General features: G+C 42.9%; 1 protein-coding gene across 1 annotated transcript in view; it reads left to right on the top strand.

The window, feature by feature from the left end:
* The window catches only part of ARHGAP10 (Rho GTPase activating protein 10), a 370,863-nt gene that overhangs the window by 117,733 nt on the left and 234,655 nt on the right, over positions 1 to 18,475 (top strand). Inside the window, exons 4-6 of the mRNA XM_047799118.1 lie at positions 872 to 943; positions 10,088 to 10,189; positions 17,597 to 17,707. Coding sequence (XP_047655074.1) covers positions 872 to 943; positions 10,088 to 10,189; positions 17,597 to 17,707 — 285 coding nt within the window. The remainder of the gene's footprint in view (positions 1 to 871; positions 944 to 10,087; positions 10,190 to 17,596; positions 17,708 to 18,475) is intronic.

The raw sequence follows: 18,475 nt of genomic DNA, 5'->3' as shown, positions 1-18,475 counted from the left end.
CTCAGCAGTGCTAGATCCGAGCCGGGTCTGCGACCTACACCACAGCTCGCAACAATGCCAGATCCTTAACCAACTGAGCGAAGTCAGGGATCGAACCTACATCCTCATGGCTCCTAGTTGGATTCATTTCTGCTTCGCCACAACACAACGGGAACTCTAGTTTGCTTCTTTTTTGTTCACTAGTTGTAGTTTTTGGATTCCACATAGAAGTGATAGGTAGATTGTATTATAAGATGACAAGCATCACACCAGCCAGTAAAAGCCTGAATGCGGTTGTGGGTGGAGTGTGTGTGTGCTTCTTGTGATGGTGACAATCTCACTGGCTCCCCCAGCCTTTGGACGACTATCCTGAGCTGCAGTGACTGCTGTGCTTTGCCTAAAGCCTTCTGGGGAATTTTCAGGGATGAAAGAAAGTCCGGGTACATTTTAAACTTGAGGCCACAAACCTAGCCTTCTACATAATGTAGTCTGATCACTAGTAAAGGAATGCCATTGACTTTTAAATTTCTGAGCAGGGGGAGGAAAAAAAATTCAAACAGAAATGTTCCTGTTAATGAGTGTGATAGGCCCTTTTGTTGCCTAAAGACAACCCTCTTGCTATTTTCCCTGAAGAAAGGGCTGTGTTGGGCCTGGGTTGCATGTTTCCCTGGCACTTTGCCCCACCTCCTCTGCCCTGAAAATATTTATGGAGATCTAGTGTGTTAATAAATTTAGAAGTGATTTAATAGTTGCATTGGCAGGATGAGATAAAGCAGCTCAGTGTGTTGCTCATTTTATTTCTGGGTGGGATGGAAGAGGGAAATGAAAAACTCATTTTTTCCTTTTTGGAAACCTAACCCTTTGCTCTTTTGTGATCCCTCTGGTTCTCTAGGCATTAAGTGTAACCGAGACCCTGATTAAACCCTTGGAAAAATTCAGGAAAGAGCAACTTGGAGCCGTAAAGGTTTGTGTCTAATTCAAGTACGCTTGTAAACAGCACACATAGATGCTTCTGCTGTGTGAACATACCCCCTCTGCACACTTGGCAGCTTTGCAGGACATGTTGGAGTCACCCATCTGTTGTTGTACGTTTCAAATGCGTTTTTTTTTTTTTTTCCCCTTTTGGGGAATATGGAATTGAAAACAAAACAAAAACACCTGGACGGCATGGTAAAACCTCTCATCAGCATCTTTGGCTACACCTTGACATAGAGAGTTTTAAAAATGTCTTTAACCAAACAACGCATTTACTCTGAATGAAAGCTCTTATTTCTCGAGGGAGTTGGTGATTTCCGCGCCCCCTCTCAGTTTTGTGGCGGGGCGGAGCATCACACGAGGGTTTGAGATGAGAGATGGCTGCTGCACCAGCCTGCCATTGCAACTGGGACGAGAACATTCCGTGATAGGACTTGTCTCCTTCAAGTTAACACAAGTGTATTGGGCTTCTGTTAATGTGCCAGTATTGTTAAGGGGGCTGGAGATTCAAAGGTGAGCGAACCTTAGACTCTGCCCTCAAAGACCTGGATCGTAGCCAGGATTTCTGGGAATAAGGCAGCGACTTTGACACAGGGAGCCTCGGATATATTTAGCAATGTCTAGCGTTTGCGAACTGCGCTCTGAAATTATCTCAGAGAAATAATTTCCACCAGCCTTTCCTGAATGCCGTGCATGCACTTGAGGGAGGAAAAAGCATCATTTGTGTGTTGTTGACCATTTTTGGCCTGGCCCAAGGGGAAGGGTGTGACATGGGTTTTAGGTAGGGAAGAGAGTTTTTATATTTGTGTTTTTATCCCCATGTGCCTTGAGGATGTGAGGTTTTTTTTTTTTTTTTCTTTTTTCTCCTTTATCTTTGTAAACACACTATTAAAATCCTTTCTACCAACAAACATTGTGATCTCCATGGCTGGAGCTGTACAGATGGATCCAAAGCGGGCCAGCTCTTGAGTTGCTATTTATGGAATCACTTCTGCTTTAAGTGACTTGTTAGACACGTCGTTTGGGCATAATTCTTTACAGGTTTTAGGGAAGGACTGTGTGTCGAGGGGAGGTCACTGGGGGTCTCTACTGCCTCCCCCAAGTCCTCTTCCTGCGGTTGTTTGCTGAGCCGCATGAAGCTGGTTTGTGTCTTTTGGCTTCCTAGCAGGACATTGCAGATCTGCTTCCACGTCTGTGACCCTGGGCAAGTCATTGGCTTTAGGGATCCAAAGGAGACTGTGGATCTGACGATCTGACGGCTCTGCTTTGCAGTTTTCTGATGCTCTTTTCTGCCATCTTCTTAGGCTGTTTTAAAGCTTGAACATCTTCGTTCTTTCTCTTTGAACCTTTCTCTGACAGGTTTTGCATGTAAACATTTCTTATTTTTCTCACTTTAATTGGGGGATGGTGGTGGTGGATGAGGATCATACGGTGGAAATGAAAATTGAATGTGACAGTAAATCTATTTTCTTTTTTATTTACCTACTGGGTTTTTATAAATTTTTGACCTCGAATCTTCCACTCCCCAGACGTTCCCAGCTGCTGATGTGCTCTTGCAGAGTGCGGTGACCCTTGAACAACTCGAGTTTAAACTCTGTGGGTCTACAGATACGTGGATATTTTTCAGTGGTAAATGCTACAGCACTACAAGGTCCGAGGTTGGCTGACTCCGTGAATATGGAACCATGTATACTGAGGACCAGCTGTCGTTATACTTGGATTTTTGACTGCTCCAAGATTGGTGCCGCTAAAACCTACGTTGTTCAAGGGTCACCTATATCTCCTGCAAATCAGCTTGCAAAATAAATTGCCCTATTAAAAGGTTAATTGATTTTATTTTGTATTTTTAAAATTATTTATTTATTTATTTATTTTTGCTTTTTAAGGCCACATCCAAGGCATATGGAGGTCCCCATGTTAGGGGTCAAATCGGAGCTGCAGCTGCCGGCCTACACCACAGCCGCAGCAATGCCAGATCCAAGCCGCGTCTGTCATCTACACCACAGCTCACGGCAATGCTGGATCCTTAACTGATGGAGCGAGGCCAAGGATTGAACCCACAACCTCATGGTTCCTAGTTGGGTTCGTTTCAGCTGCACCACAACAGGAACTCCATTTTATTTTTGAAATATTTTTTCCCTTGTAGCTGGTGTATCGTGTTCTGTCAATTTTCTACAATGCAGCAAAGTGACCCAGTCACACACATAGATGTACATTCTTTTTCTTGCATCATCCTCCATCATGCTCCATCATAAGTGACTAGACATAGTTCTTAGTGCAATACAGCAGGATCTCATTGCTTATCCACTTCAGAGGCAATAGCTGGCATTATGAGCTGCTCAGTGGCCAGATTCTATCCGGAGGCCCCATTTCTTTATTTCTTCATTGTTTTTCTGGCTTCAGGTTTGTGCAGGCTCTACCCTATGCACTCCTTCAGTGCTGTGTGTGTGATGGCTGTCACACCTTTTAATGTTACCTTCAAGGAGGCCTGTCACTGGCAGTCACTTTTTATTTTACTGGCAATTTTCTACGTAAGAATGAACAGTGGGAAAGGTAGTTTCCTAGGTTATATAGTGATAAATAAGCATCTGTCTCTTTGATTAGATTGTTAAATCATTAAGAGGAAAGACAGCTTTATTTCTTTATTTTCTACCAGTCCGAATGCTGTCTGATTCTAAAAGGTATCTTCTAAAATAAACCAATTCTACCAATAATTGTAGAAGAACCAGCTTAGGGTTCATGATCTGGATATATAATGATTTTCTACAGCTGTGCTTCCTGAACATCAGTCATATTTTGACAAGCTCGTGTTCTTGTTCCCCTGGTGTCTTTACCTAATAGGATACTTAAAACTAACTTTACTTTCTTAGGTTAAAGTTCTTTTTTAAAAAATACCATAAAGGAGTTTTCATGAGGGGAGTGGAAAAAAAAAAAAAAAAGGTCTTTAAAAGCCGATGACAGCAGAATTTTTTAGATATTCTTATCTAAATGTTTATCTTCTCTTTTCTCTTCCCCTTTTTCCCATCTGGGACTGTCCTACTATTTGCCTTTATTTGGAAGCTCTTTCAGTTCCATTTACTTCCTTCTCCAGTTTCCAGAAGCCCAATGACACGTTTAACTTGTTTCGACGTCATCTAAACTGCCAGGTGGTTTTCATACTCTGGATTTTTAAAAAAGCCCCAGGTATTCTTTTCTGCTTTTTTGTTTCTGTTTGTCTGTGTCCTCCGTCAAGCATGTCTTTTTGGTTTGGGCTGAGACCTCTGTCCTGTGGCTTCTGCCACATTTTCTCCTGTGCTTGCTGTGTTTAGGGAGTCACATTTTCCACTGCAGGACACAGGTCACTCTGTGCTGTGTCCTATCAATTCAGAGTTTTGGTCATGGCTTCCCTCGGCTTTATCTCCACTGAAGTGCTTCTCTGTCCTCCCCCAGCCCCCTGGGCTTGTCACTCATGACCAAGTGTCCACACAACACTTTGCCCATAACTGTTGCTGTTAAATGGGGCGCCAGCAAAGTTTTCAGGAAGACAAGTGCACTGAGCAATAACTCCGAGAAATAACGGAACTTACTTAGAGTTACGGCGGGAGAATTTAAAATTGATCTTTCTCTGCAAGCGGCAGCGTGCAGGTACCAAATCGATACTGCTGAATGATACTGATCTTGACAGAGCTGATTCGGATGCTGTTTTGCCAAGAGCCAATTATTCTTTTTTTTTTTGTCTTTTTGCTATTTCTTGGGCCGCTCCCGCGGCATATGGAGGTTCCCAGCCTAGGGGTCGAATCAGAGCTGTAGCCTACGCCAGAGCCACAGCAATGCGGGATCCGAGCCGCGTCTGCAACCTACACCACAGCTCAGGGCAACGCCGGATCGTTAACCCACTGAGCAAGGGCAGGGACCGAACCTGCAACCTCATGGTTCCTAGTCGGATTCGTTAACCACTGGGCCACGAGGGGAACTCAGCCAATTACTCTTGTATTCAGTAGAATCTGAAGTTTAACCAGAAGGGTTAAAAAAATGTTGATTGCATAATTTACAACTTAACAGCTCAGCTGTTATCTGACTCTCACCTCAGATTTCTTTTATGTTTGTTTTCAAGAGTACATTTAATGACTCAATGTTTAATGTTTATGGACTCCTGAGGCTCTGTAATTGACTGCAAAATGTGGGTAAAAAAGCAAATTTATCTGAGTAATGTCGCAAACCATGTTTGATAAAGCAGGAAAAAAAACGTCTATTTCATTCATTTCTTTCACTTTAGTAATGAAGACACTTTTCAGGCCTATCATGTGGCACACCGTGACAGGCCCCTTGGAGGTTCAACTGTTAAAACACTGGCCGGGCTTCAAGAAATGAGCAAGGCTGTGAGGGAGATAGCAGACAGACAAACACAAACAGCCATACACATGCCCTAATTGTGAAAAATGCTCTCCTAGGAGAAAGCGTGGGTGCTCTGTACAGACATCCTATCATCTCGACTTTGGGGCACCAGCAAAGTTTTCAGGAAGACCCGATTCTCCCTTCTTTGCATCCCGTTTCTGCCCCTTAAGTAGCTGTGTGATTTGGGGCAAGATACTTAAGGCCTCCAATCCTCGGTTTCCTGATCTTTAAAATGAGGCTCGCGACACCTGCCTCTGAAGGACATTGTGAGGCTTCAGTGAGTCGGATGGTGTGTTTTGGGGGTCTAGTGCTGGACCTGGCATCTGCACAGGTGAGCTGTAATTTTATGGGTCTCTCTGGACCAGAACTGCCCAGGTTTTGTCTACTCTGTGTGTGCCGGGTTGGGAGCTGATGTGCCCCAGCTCTGTGGCTTGTGCCCCTGCTGGCTGCATGGCGCTGAGGTAGGTGATAGACAGGTGACTCTGGCACCACTGCACAGGAGCCAGTTGTGGCCCTTGATCAGTGTTGGTGCCATGGCGGCCATAGGCTTCCCCTTTCCATTGTTTTCTGACACATGTCTCTAGGCTGCGTACTGGCTGTGGAATCTCTAAGAAAGGGCTTAAGCTCTTGTCTAGACTTAGTCATGCCTTATTATTTAATGTTCATAGTTTGAAAATAAGTCTTGTCATTTCCTCATCCTAGAAAATTTGTGAAAGACCAAAAATAGTGAAAAAGGTAAGCTACCCAGTAACTTCAAACATTTTCCCTTCTTCTCAAACAAAACGAAAAATTCTACTACCCTATGTAAATTTGGACAACTTACAAATGTGTTCAGACTTTTGTGAATTCTTCATGTGATCTTTCCTCCTCTTTCCACGAAAGGGAAAATGTGATTTTTGGCAAAAAAATTGCTTTATAAGGAATGTTTTATGTGTTAGTAATATTCACTTCTTTTCTTAGTATTAATTGTATCTTCTCCTTGCCTTGTTGTTTGCTTTTTACCTTATTTATTGTGTATTTTTGATATCTAGACGTTCTCATGGCTTCTTCCATTTCTTTTTTGCTCGGCAGTTCCTTTTCTATTCTGAGCTCAGAGAAAAATATTCTTTTCTTATGGTTTCATTTTTCACTAAGGATTCTTTCAGTCCATCTGGAATTAATTATGATGTGAGATGTGGTTCTCTTTTTATTTCCAACTGGTTAACCAGTTATACCCACACTATTGGTTGAATAGTATTTGTTTACCCAGTGATTTGTGATGATACCTTTAAATACACCCCCCACACACATGATCTGATTTAAATTTTGCTCATTAGATTTATGAATTCCCTCTGCCATTTACCCAGTGTACATCTTATTTAACTAATTATGCTGTTTGAAGTAATAGCTCTTCTTTACTAATGTTGTGGTTTTTTTTTTTTTCTCTTTTGCATATGTGACTTTATAACAGATAACAAGCTGATTTGCCATGAGTCATCTTTAACTTGCAAACATTTTGTTTGGCTTACTCATGTTAAAACTAAAGAATTTGCCGTCATTTAAAAATCGCTGGGTTTTCCAGCTACTCCAGAAAAGTCAGAGGACATGGCCTATGTCCTGGGCTTGTGTTTCCACTCAGCAGCAATCTGCTGGAGCTCTGTTCCTGCTGCCCGCCTCTCCAGAATAGATATGGGCTGGCTGGTTGGCCCTGGCATCCACTTTTCTTTACTGAGTTTTCCTTCTGGTTTGACCCAGACTCAGAGTAATGCTGTTTCATAAAAAAAAAAGCTTTCATTGGATTTCATTTGATTCTTGATAGAGGTGTTTTGTCTTATATTGCTCTCTCTATGTGTATATATAAATAAATACATACATATATATCCTGTATTGTAGTGTAGAAGAAAAAAGACTTCATTCTTTACTGAGTGCTACTTGTACACAATCCCATTTAAAATTCATATTACTTAAGCACCCAAAGTCATGTGAACACAGAGAAACAATCTTCTATAATGACACTGAGAACACATTGCAATGAGAAATAATTAAGTCTTAAGATTCAAAAACAAAACACAGCAGTGTTTGTCTGATACCCTACCAAGTATGAACAAATGGATTTTCACTCCAGTTGGTGGGTGTGATGTTGTTTCTTGGCTAAATTCTTTCTTCACAAAGCCTTACTATCACCATGTTCTTTGATTCCCAACTTAACCCACGTGCAAACTGACATACCCCACTACTGCTGAGTGTGCTGGGTGTTTTGACTGCTGGTTTTAGCATCATTGCTTCCTTTGTCCCCTTCTGTGATTCAGATGAAATCAGATGTGTAGGAATGTTTTCGGTATTCCTGGCAAGTACCAATCTGCAAAGAGAGGGAGGCTTTTTAACCACATGAACCAGCTTTGTAGCCGTCTTATGGTAGAAACAGCAGTGTTTCCTCCAATTCCTGTTTTGTTTAAACCTGAAGCTCAGAGGATGCTCTGACACTGGTGCAGCCACAGAATCCCATGAGGCCACTAGGGCTTGCCGTCTTCTGACGCCTAATCCAGTGTACACTCTACAATGGGAGCTTTTAAAAATAATGGAGACTTTGGAGTTCCCTGGTGGCTCAACAGGTTAAGGACATGCTGTTGTTACTGCAATGACCTAGGTCACTGCTGTGGCCTTGGTTCGTTCCCTAGCCTGAGAACTTCCATGTGCTGCAAGTGTGCCCCCCCCCAAAAAAAAAAATTAGTGGAGATTTTTGAAGCAGTGGTTGTATGCTCGTTTTTTTTTTTTTTTTTTTGGTCTGTTGTTGTTGTTGCTATTTCTTGGGCCGCTCCCGCGGCATATGGAGATTCCCAGGCTAGGGGTTGAATCGGAGCTGTAGCCACCGGCCTACGCCAGAGCCACAGCAACGCAGGATCCGAGCCGCGTCTGCAACCTACACCACATGTATGCTCGTTTTGGTTTATTTTCTACTAGCCATTAAAATCATTGAGGAAGGGCGTCACAATGAAAAGCAGGAAAGGGAGTAACCATCGAATAATAATGCCTTAAGCTCTTTTAAACCGAGGGCATGAAGGGAAAAAAATGTACTTCTGTTTTGACAGAAATTTGACGATTTTCATGTGATCCTAAGGCGGATCTTAGGATCATAGCATTTTTGGATTGGATCTAAGAAGACCTAGTGCAAACACAAATCCCTGATCTTTTCAGGAACAAGAGAACTTAGGTTCTATGTTACTAGGTTGGTTGTTTTCCCCCCCTCAACGTTGTGCAGTTGTTAATTAAACTTGGAGTAGAATGGGAAGAAACATCTGTTCCTGAGTCTGTCTCTTCCATCCCCAGGGGGATTCATTTAGGATCTCTAGCTGAGTGGACAGAGCCTGTCTCAGCTTCCCACAACAGGGTGTAGTGAAAAAATAATGACAAATGTGAAGAAATGGAATTTATATGCTTTATTTACTCTTTTTGCTTAATAGGAAAAAGATCATACCAGAAAAGGCTGGAAGCGTCTTTTTTTGGGACATAGAAATAGAAGTTGGAAAATAGGGAAGAGAATTTTCCTTTCCAGGAGGCCTGGGATCGTTGGGAGAATTTGAAGTTGATGGAAACATTTGGACAGCATGAGGAGCTTGTGTGTGCTCATTGGTGCTCAGAAATGTTTATGAAAAGTCTACTTGTGTTGGCAAGCAGCATTGGGGAGAGAGTCTGTCTTTTCTTCATTTAAAAATTTGGTTCAGGAGTTCCCGTCATGGTGCAGTGGTTAATGAGACCAACAAGGAACCATGAGGTTGCGGGTTCGATCCCTGGCCTTGCTCAGTGGGTTGGGAATCTGGTATTGCTGTGAGCTGTGGTGTGGGTCGCAGATGTGGCCCCAGATCTGGTGTAGGCCGGTGGCTATGGCTCCGATTAGACCCCTAGCCTGGGAACCTAGTCCCTGCTTCCTGGGGAACCTGATGAGTGAGGGGTTACCCCTAGCCTGGGAACCTTCATATGCCTCAGGAGTGGCTCAAGAAAAGGCAAAAAGACAAAAAAAAATAAAAAAATAAAAATTAGGTTCAATCGTTTTCTCAAAAAGCTACTCTAACAAAAGGAAAGCAATTATTCTTTCTAAGCAGTGCTTGAAAAATGTTTGTAATGTTAACCAAAGGATCTCAGGACCATTATGTCAGTGTTATTTTAGGCCCTGTTGACCTATTCATGCATGTTCTAGACAGGGTTACAGAAATCGCTGCTAAGGTTTGGGTGAGTGGATGACACTTCCAGTCAGAGGATTTTATTATCATATACAAACTGGACAGTTGGGGGAGATCTTTTCCAAGATTTTTTTTTTTAACACCCAATGGTGATGTTGATTTTTTTTTTTTTAATGTAGAGCAAAATTTACTCAGTTTTAAATGAATTCCAATTCCATGCCAAAATCTATAGCAAGTTTGCTTTTTTAAGCTTTATGTTCTTATTATGTAATCATCTTAAACACATTTTTTAAAAAAATGGACAAGTGAATGACATTAATTCCAAACACTGATAAGTAAGAAAAGTCGAAAAATAACAGGCTTGGAAAAAAGTTCATTAAAGGAAAAAAAAAAAGAAAAGATAAGTGGTTCTTCAATCCTAATGCTGTCTTGATGATTAATGAGCAGTGGCCTGGGTGCGGATGGATTTTTCCAGATAACTTCTTTACACTTTGTGGTACTTGCATTTATTTTTAGACCTTTTTCGTATTTTGAGCTTCTGGTGGATTTATATGCCCCCCCCCCCATTTAACCCTAGTTATTTGTGTTTTTCTGATTTGTAGGAAGAAAAAAAGAAGTTTGACAAAGAGACGGAAAAGAACTATAGCCTAATTGATAAACATTTGAATTTATCAGCGAAAAAGAAAGACTCCCATTTGCAAGAGGTATGGTTTTCATTTTTCTGTTAACTTGTTCCTGACATTTAATAATCAGTGAAAGTCTCTCTCTTTTAATGTGCTTTTCTTTTGAAAACATTTCTTCTAGGATTATTAGAGGTGGAAAAAATGACCAAGTATTGCTGTGAATTAAGGAAAAAAGTGCTCTTTTGGAACAAGATGTAAAATAAGACAGCTTAGAGTGATTCATGCAGTGTGGATTCATAGTAGTGAAAGTTTTGGTTCTGAGTCTATTTTGACAGAAACAATAAGTTTAACCCATATTCCTGAGAACAGATTTATTATTTTCAGGAATAGATTCATTAATTGGCTTTCAAGATTTCTTGAAGAAATGAATTGAATTGAATCAGTTTCTACACCATTTGGCTTCTATGTGAAGGCAGCATTAATCTTACTTAATGCTGAAGATTCAGGAGGTTTCAGCTTCACTGGAAAGAGAGCATCTGTTTTAGTTGTGTTAATCGACTCGTTTTTTTTTTGGAGGGAGCCATATGTAAGGAGAAAGGAATTTATCTCTTCTCTCTCATTTTCTCTTTCTGTTTCTTTTCCAAGTTCCCTGCCATTTGTTTTTCCTCACTTGCTCACTTGAATGGAAACTCAGTTGTTTACAATTTGGAACATATGTTTTCCTTAAACATGATGCTGTTTGCAGCTGTAAGCATCTCGACTCATCCCACAGAAGTGTGATTTTTTTTTTCCCGCCTCTTTGTTTATTTTTAAACACATAAGGCATCTGGGCATGATGTACAGTTATAATATCCACATATTGAAATATCATCAAAACGACAACATTGGAGTAGAAGCCTGGGTTATGTTTAACTGTCACATTATTTAGTTGCAAATTCGGCGTGTGTGTGTGTGTGTGTGTGTGTGTGTGTGTGTGTGTGTGTGTGTGTGTGTGTGTGTGTGTGTGTGTGTGTGTGTGTGTATGGGGGGGGGTTATTTTGACATTACCCACATGTCACATTTTCTTTTGTCTCACTAATACTTTTGACTGATGTTTAGGTGGCCTTTGATGGTCTATGAAAGACAAAGGCCCTTTTGTACCCTTTAATCCTCTCTCCAGCACTGTAGGAAGTTGGGGCTCCGCTCTGTCCTTGTTCCTTATGATGTAGAAAACCAGGCAATTGTTCATAGGATCCCTCATCGCCTGCCCTCTGTCGCTTTTGAAATAACAGCTGTTGATCTTAAGGGCTCTTTCTAGCCAGCAGTTTTTTTACCTGCCTTCTCTCCTTACCTGTATTTTAAGGTAGCCTGGAGGGATTTTCATGCCCCCAGTCAATTTCCATCCCCCCTTCACTAGCTAACTAGGTATCATTCTAACTGTTGCTTAGGCCAGATCTGTAGGTCCTTAGCTCTTTCTCTCTCTCTCCCCCTCCCCACATCTGGACCACCAGCATGTGTCTTTAGCATCGGTGTATTCTCAGACGACAGCCTCCCCCCCCACCTCCGCCCAAGTGGCCAGCGTGTCTCACACAGATTACTGCAGAGGCCTGCCTGCTCCCGCCTAGGTTTCCCCACAGGGTATTTTCTTTGTGGCAGCAGAACAAGCCTTCCTGTGGCTCTTCTCCTCCAAACGCCCCAGGCCACCTTCCGAGCCCCAGCCCAGCCTGCCTGCCCTCACATACACGTGGCTGCCCTGCCCCCATGGACTCAGGGCCTTTGCTTTTGTTTCTCCTTCTGCCTCATACATTTCCAAGTGGGATCTGCGTGCCTCATGTCTCCAAATAGTCTTCCAAATACCCTCTGCTCAGGCTTCCCTTTTCCTAGAGAAGCTTTCCCATCTCCCCTCCCCCCCCTTTTAGGGCAGTACCCTCAAGTGGCTTATGGAGGTTCCCAAGCTAGGGATCGATTCAAAGTTTCAGCTTCGGGTCACAGCCATAGCTCAGGACAATGCCAGATCTGAGGCCCTTCATCGACCTATGTGGCAGCTTCGGGCAGCGCTGGATCCTGAGCGAGGCCATGCATGGAACCCTTTTCCTCACAGAGACTATGTCAGGTTCTTAACCTGCTGAGCTACAGCAGAAACTCTCCGCCCATCTTTTTTAGAGTGTCTCCCTTACTCTGCTTCATTCTTTTTTTTTTTTAATACTTTTAAAGTCATTTCACTTATGACCTACTCAATTATCATATGGCATCTTCCGAAAGAATATAAGCTCCTTGTAGGCAGCAGCATGGTTCTGTTCAGTACTCTGTCCTCAGTGCCTAGAATAAAACTTGGCAGGGAGAAGGCACTTAACAAATACAGCTGAATGAACGGTGAGCTAGGGCTTCAACGCTTTCATCATTCCCAAAGATAATTAAAGTCCAGATTAGAAATTTGTTGAGAACCTCGAGATGAATTTTTTTTGTTTCACTCAAATTACATGTTCTTTCCTATCTTGCTCTGTTGGCTCTTTGTAAACATACAGACTCCCATGTGACCTAACTTTCTGTTGCAAGCTTGATTGAAGGCCTTAAGAGGCAGGATGCTCTCTAAAGGGAAAAAGGTTAGATTTGAATTTTGGTTAGTGGTTTTTTTTTTTGGCTGAGCCTGCAGCATGAAGAAGTTCCTGGGCCAGGGATCCCATCTGCACCGCAGCAGCAACCCAAGCTGTGGCAGTGACAACGCTTGGATCCTTAACCTACTGTGCCACAAGGGAACTTCAGTTTTGGTTGATTTTGGCAGTGGCTAGTGCATTGCTGATCTTCAGTGAATGGAATAGAGATGCTGATGCTGAACAAGGGCATAGAAGCTTGTTATCATCTATTCTCTCTTCCTGTGTCCAATGAAAAGAAGAGAAAATTGTGGCAAACACCAGACTGGCAACTTTGGTAATTCTATTAGGACCTTTACCTGTAGTTCTGTAGTTTTTGGGCACAATAGCTTTGGCCTCCATGATATCCAAAAATTCTCTTAATATTTGTATTGGAACAGAAATTGGATATTTGAGAAAATTCCATTACTGCTGTTTTTGGAAATATATTTTTGTTTCCTGAGTAGTCAAATAATTATATTTCAGTTACTATGACTAGAGAAATAAATCCTTTGTATCACTTTGTGTGAGTGATACACACATTATTAATATTTCCATTATTATATTTAATGGAATTAAATATAATATTTAATTATTAATATTTCCAGCAGGAATGGTCAGAAATGAGATGATAATCAAATTGAAATTCTATTTTTTTTTTAAGACTTTTGGGGAGTTCCCTGGTGGTGCGAGGGTTAAGGATCCAGCATTGTCATTACCATGGCTCGGGTCACAGGTTCGCTCCCTGGCCTGGGAACTGCCACGTGCTGTGGGCACAGCAAAAAAAAAAAAAAAGAAAAAAGGGCTTTTGGTTGCTGTAGTTTAAAAAGTATAGTCCAAATGTATTTTGTGAACACCACCATTTTTTTTTTTTTTTAAGGGCCTCACCCACGCATATGGAGGTTCCCAGGCTAGGGGACGAATTGGAACTGTAGCCTCCAGCCTGCACCACAGTCACAGCAATGCAGGAGCTGAGCCACGTTGCAACCTACACTGCAGCTCACCACAATGCCGGATCCTTAATCCACTAAGCGAGGCCGGGGATTGAACCCCAGTCCTTATGGATCCTGGTTGGGTTCGTTAACCACTGGGCCATGATGGGAACTCCTAACACCACCAATTTAACACTGTCTCCCTGTAGATACTATCATATCCTATAGGTTAAGGGCTCAGCCCTACAAGATTGACCTAATACCAACCACAGTTGCAAGTGCTGGTTGTTACCTGTGCTTCTGACTAACTGGCTACATGTAGGAGGTTCCTATGACCCCCTCCTGGGGTTTGATTAATTTGCTAGAGTGGCTCACAGAACTCAAACATTTACTTCAGTTTACTAGTTGATTATGAAGGATGGTATAGAGGATACAGGTGAGCAGCCAGCTAAAGAGGTGCACAGGGAGGGGTCTGGAAGAGTCCCAAGTGCCGAAACTTTTGTCCCCATGGGACAGGGTGCATCACTCTCCAGGCAAGTGGATGAACTGTTGACCTGAAATAAATAGACTGCTAGATATTTCTCCAGCAAAGATGGGTTTATTGGGGATCAGCAGAGAATTGTAGTTGGGGGTCTGCAGCCTTAGTGAGCCAGGGGCAAGGTCCTGCGAGAGGAGTGAAGGAGAAGACTTTCATGGAGAGGCAAAGGAGTTGGGAGGCTACAGTGAACAGAGTTCTGGGGCTTTTCATTGGCTGAGTCCTTGCCAGTAAAGAAGAACAGTCTTTTTTTTTTTTTCTTTCTTTCTTTCTTTTTAGGGCCACACCTGCAGCATATGGAAGTTCCCAGGCTAGAGGTCAAATTGGAGCTGCAGCTGCCAGCCTACACCACAGCCACAGCAAAGTCAGACCCGAGCCTTGTCTGCGACCTACACCACAGCTCATGGCAATGCCGGATCCTTAACCTGAGTGAGGCCAGGGATTGAACCTGCATCCTTGTGGGCACCAGGTCGGGTCTTTCTTCTTCCTGTTGGACTTTGTTGTGGTCAGAAGCCCTGAGCGCTCCCTCTTCCTATCTCTCAACTCTGTTTAACTGAGGGGTCTGTTATTCTTACATTACCCACCTGGAAGCTCATGAACACTAGTTCAGGGGTTTTTAATAGAGCTTAGTCTGGCCCTTCCCCTTCCCAGAGGTTGGTGGGGAGGGGGCGGGGGGGGGGCGCGAAAGTTGCAATCGGCCAATCAGTGCTCACCTTGAGTCCCCTCATTAGCATCAACTTCCGTATTCTCCCAAGGGGCACCTTACCTATGACAAGGACACTTCCCTCCTTCCCTCAGGAAATTCCAAGGGCTTCAGGAGATTTCTGCCCTGAGCCTGGGACAAAGACCAACTACATTTCTTACTATACCACATGCACAGCGATTGCCTCTGAAGGACTCTGCTGCTGAATGTCATCAGATGCCTGTGGCATTGTGGTAAATTATAGGCTATGGCCAGTCACAGGCGTTCTGGTGGTTTAATCATGCAGCGCCCGGCACAGCAGTTTTGAACACTCCGAAGATTGGGAGGCTGTCGGTAGAGGCAGAGCCGTGATGCTGGGTAATTGCTGAACCACAGCCAGCAGTGAGCATCCACTAGCACAAACACCACCTTGGTCAGTCAGACTGGTGTGATTTTCTTGAGGGACATTTCCCAGTAACAATAAGGTGAAAAATCCACATTTAACTTCCCGTGTCTCCGTTTTACTACTCAACACAACGTCTCATTGTTTTTTCCTGGGAGAGGTCAGTCACTGACCTCTCAATCTCTGATTATTAGAGGCATAAAAATCATTTTTTAAAATGAACATTAGGTAGAAATTTTCATTTTGGCTTAGTAACAAACACATTTATTTCTGATACTTAAATATTGATTAAAAATCATTTGATGCTAAAAGTTATTATATGTTTGATAAATACTTTTTTGCTAAAGTTAAAAAAACTTTTTGTCATAAAATATTCTGAAAATGTGTGCTTTTAACCGTTTTCAAGGATACGGTTAGTTCGGTGTTACTAAGCCCAGTTACATTGTAGGGCAAACCCCACCATACCTCTGACCGTTTTTCATTTTGCGATACTGAAACTCTGTACCCCTTCCACACTAACTTCTCAGCCTCTTGTCCCAGCTCCCGACAACCACCATTCTACTTTCTGTCTCTGTGAATTTCGCTGTTCCAGGTACCTTATGTCAGTGGAATCGATACAGCATCTGTCCTTTAGTGACCGGCTTATTTCACATAGTATAGTGTCCTCAGGGTGGATCCATGTGGTAGAAAGTGCCAGAATTTCCTTCCATTCTGTGGCTGAATGATATTCCATTACACGTACAGATCATGTTTTTTCTTTTTTAATCTCTTCATCTGTTAGTGAACACTTGGTTGCTTCTGCCGTTTAGCTGCTGTGAATAATGCTGCTGTGAATGTGGGTGTGAGTCCTTCGCTTTCAGGTCTTGTGAGTGCACACCCAGAAATGGAATTGCAGGATCATATGGTAATTCTATTTTTAATTTTTTGGAGAACTGCCGTACTGTTTTCCATAGCAGCTGCATCATTTTACATTCCCGCCAGCAGTGCACAAATTTCCAGTTTCTCCACATCTTTACCAATACTCGTTATTTTCTGGGGCTTTTAAAGATAGGTTTGTTTTTTGTTATTTTCTGTTTTATTTTGTATTTTGTATTTTAATTGCATTTAATTTTAATTTTATTTATTTTATTTTTATTTTTTGCATTTTAGGGCCATACCTGTGGCATTTGTAGGTTCCCAGGCTAGGGGTCGAATCAAAACTGCAGCTGTTAGCCTATGTCACAGCCACAGCAACGCAGGTTCCAAGCCTCATCTGAGACCTACACCACAGCTCACAGCAACACTGGATCCTTAACCCACTGAGCGAGGCCAGGGATCGAACCCGAATCCTCATGGATCTTAATCGGGCTTGTTAACTGCTGAGCCTCGAAGGGAACTCCCTATGTTAATTTTATTTAATTTTAATTTCATTTTACTTTTTTGCGAGGTGGTACGTTGCGGTTTTGATTTGTATTTCCATAAATGATGGATGATGCTGAGCATCTTTCCATGTGTTTAGATATGGTTCTTGCCTCTTTGGAGAAATGTCCAGATAAGTACTTTTAGAAGGAGAATTAGCCAAGTTAGGAAATGCATGATGCCTTAGAAGAATGTTGGCAAGGACGAGCCGTGTCTCTGCTGTTCTTCTGTGGAGCCGTCCCCTCTCCCAGTTCCTTTCTCGTTAGAGAAGACAAGCTGGAACCTTTTTTGGAATGGTCTTCTGACCACCTGCTGCCTGTGCCCTCCCAGGGGACGGGACCTGGTGAGGGCTTAGGAGCGTGACTGCGTGCAGGTGGGCGTCAAGCCCAGGCCTGCCCGAGAGAGCCAAGTTCCTGAGATGGTGCCACGGCCGGCACTTCCTCACCTGCTGCCTTCACTCATGAGTGCCGAGGGGACTGGAGTTTGTCCCCCCCTCTTTCCCAGGCCTCTTCATTCTCAGGGGATTAGTTAATGGAAATAGTGTTGCTGTAACTTGGATTCTATGTGGATGGCTCTACCTTGGGTGTCGGTTGTGGTTGGGGGTAGGTTTTTCATGAAGACATGACTATCTGATCTTTAGACTTTTGGGATCCATCTCAGCTCAAAAACAGGGGTCGGCCAGCTCGTTCTGCAAGGAATCAGAGAGTAAATATTTTAGACTTTTGCAGACCACAAGCTCCCTATTGCAATGACTCAATTCAGCTGTTGTAGCAGGAAAGCAGCATAGAAGATACAGAAATGAGTAGACCTGACTGTGGTCCAGCACAGCCTCATTTAGGAAGAAAGGCAGCAGGGACTGTGCTTTTGCAGACCTTGGGTAAAGACTTTGACTGCCTCTAATTGGACTGCCCTTCCTTGTTTTAACATAGGCAGATATCCAAGTGGAACAGAACCGGCAGCACTTTTACGAACTGTCTCTTGAATATGTGTGTAAGCTTCAGGAAATCCAAGAGAGGAAGAAGTTTGAGTTTGTGGAACCTGTAAGTATAATAGCAAGTTGCTCTGCTCATCGAATTTTCTGTGATAGAATGGGAATGTGTTTCTTTCAAGATCTAATGTATGGATGCTGGAGGCCTTGGGGCGTAAACTGTAAACAGGGGACCTAGAGATCTGGGAAGGCCAAGAATCACCTCTCAAGAGTGGTTCTCTGCCTTCTTGGCCCAGCGACATCTCAAGGACTTGGCAGACAGGTACAATTTCTGCCATCCTAGTTGTGACTCCACCCTTGAAAAAAGAAATCCCTCTGAAAGAAATTCTTTTGGAATGTGACCGCAGTAGTGTTTATGGGATGACCTTTATTCTGCAAGGGCATCCATCCAGACTTTGGTACCTTCAACCATTATTGGTAACAAATTATTTAATACTATTCACAGTACTTAGGCAACTTAAGGAGCCATACGTGGAACATTTGAAACTGTTTTGTGAGCTACCCTGACATTTCTTTATACTTGTTTTTGAAACACATGATTTTTGTTTGTGCTTATAAAGATATACTCTGATAGCTTCAGTTATTTATGTTCATATATATGTGAATATAGGTATCTTGTGAATCAAAATGTAATGGGGGAGTTCCCGTCGTGGCACAGTGGTTAACGAACCCGACTAGGAACCATGAGGTTGCGGGTTCGGTCCCTGGCCTTGCTCAGTGGGTGAACGATCCGGCGTTGCCGTGAGCTGTGGTGTAGGTCGCAGACGCGGCTCGGATCCCGCGTTGCTGTGGCTCTGGCGTAGGCTGGTGGCTACAGCTC

Source organism: Phacochoerus africanus, chromosome 10 (assembly GCF_016906955.1).
Source record: "Phacochoerus africanus isolate WHEZ1 chromosome 10, ROS_Pafr_v1, whole genome shotgun sequence".
NCBI lineage: Eukaryota > Metazoa > Chordata > Mammalia > Artiodactyla > Suidae > Phacochoerus > Phacochoerus africanus.
This window is presented reverse-complemented; position numbering and strand designations above follow the sequence as displayed.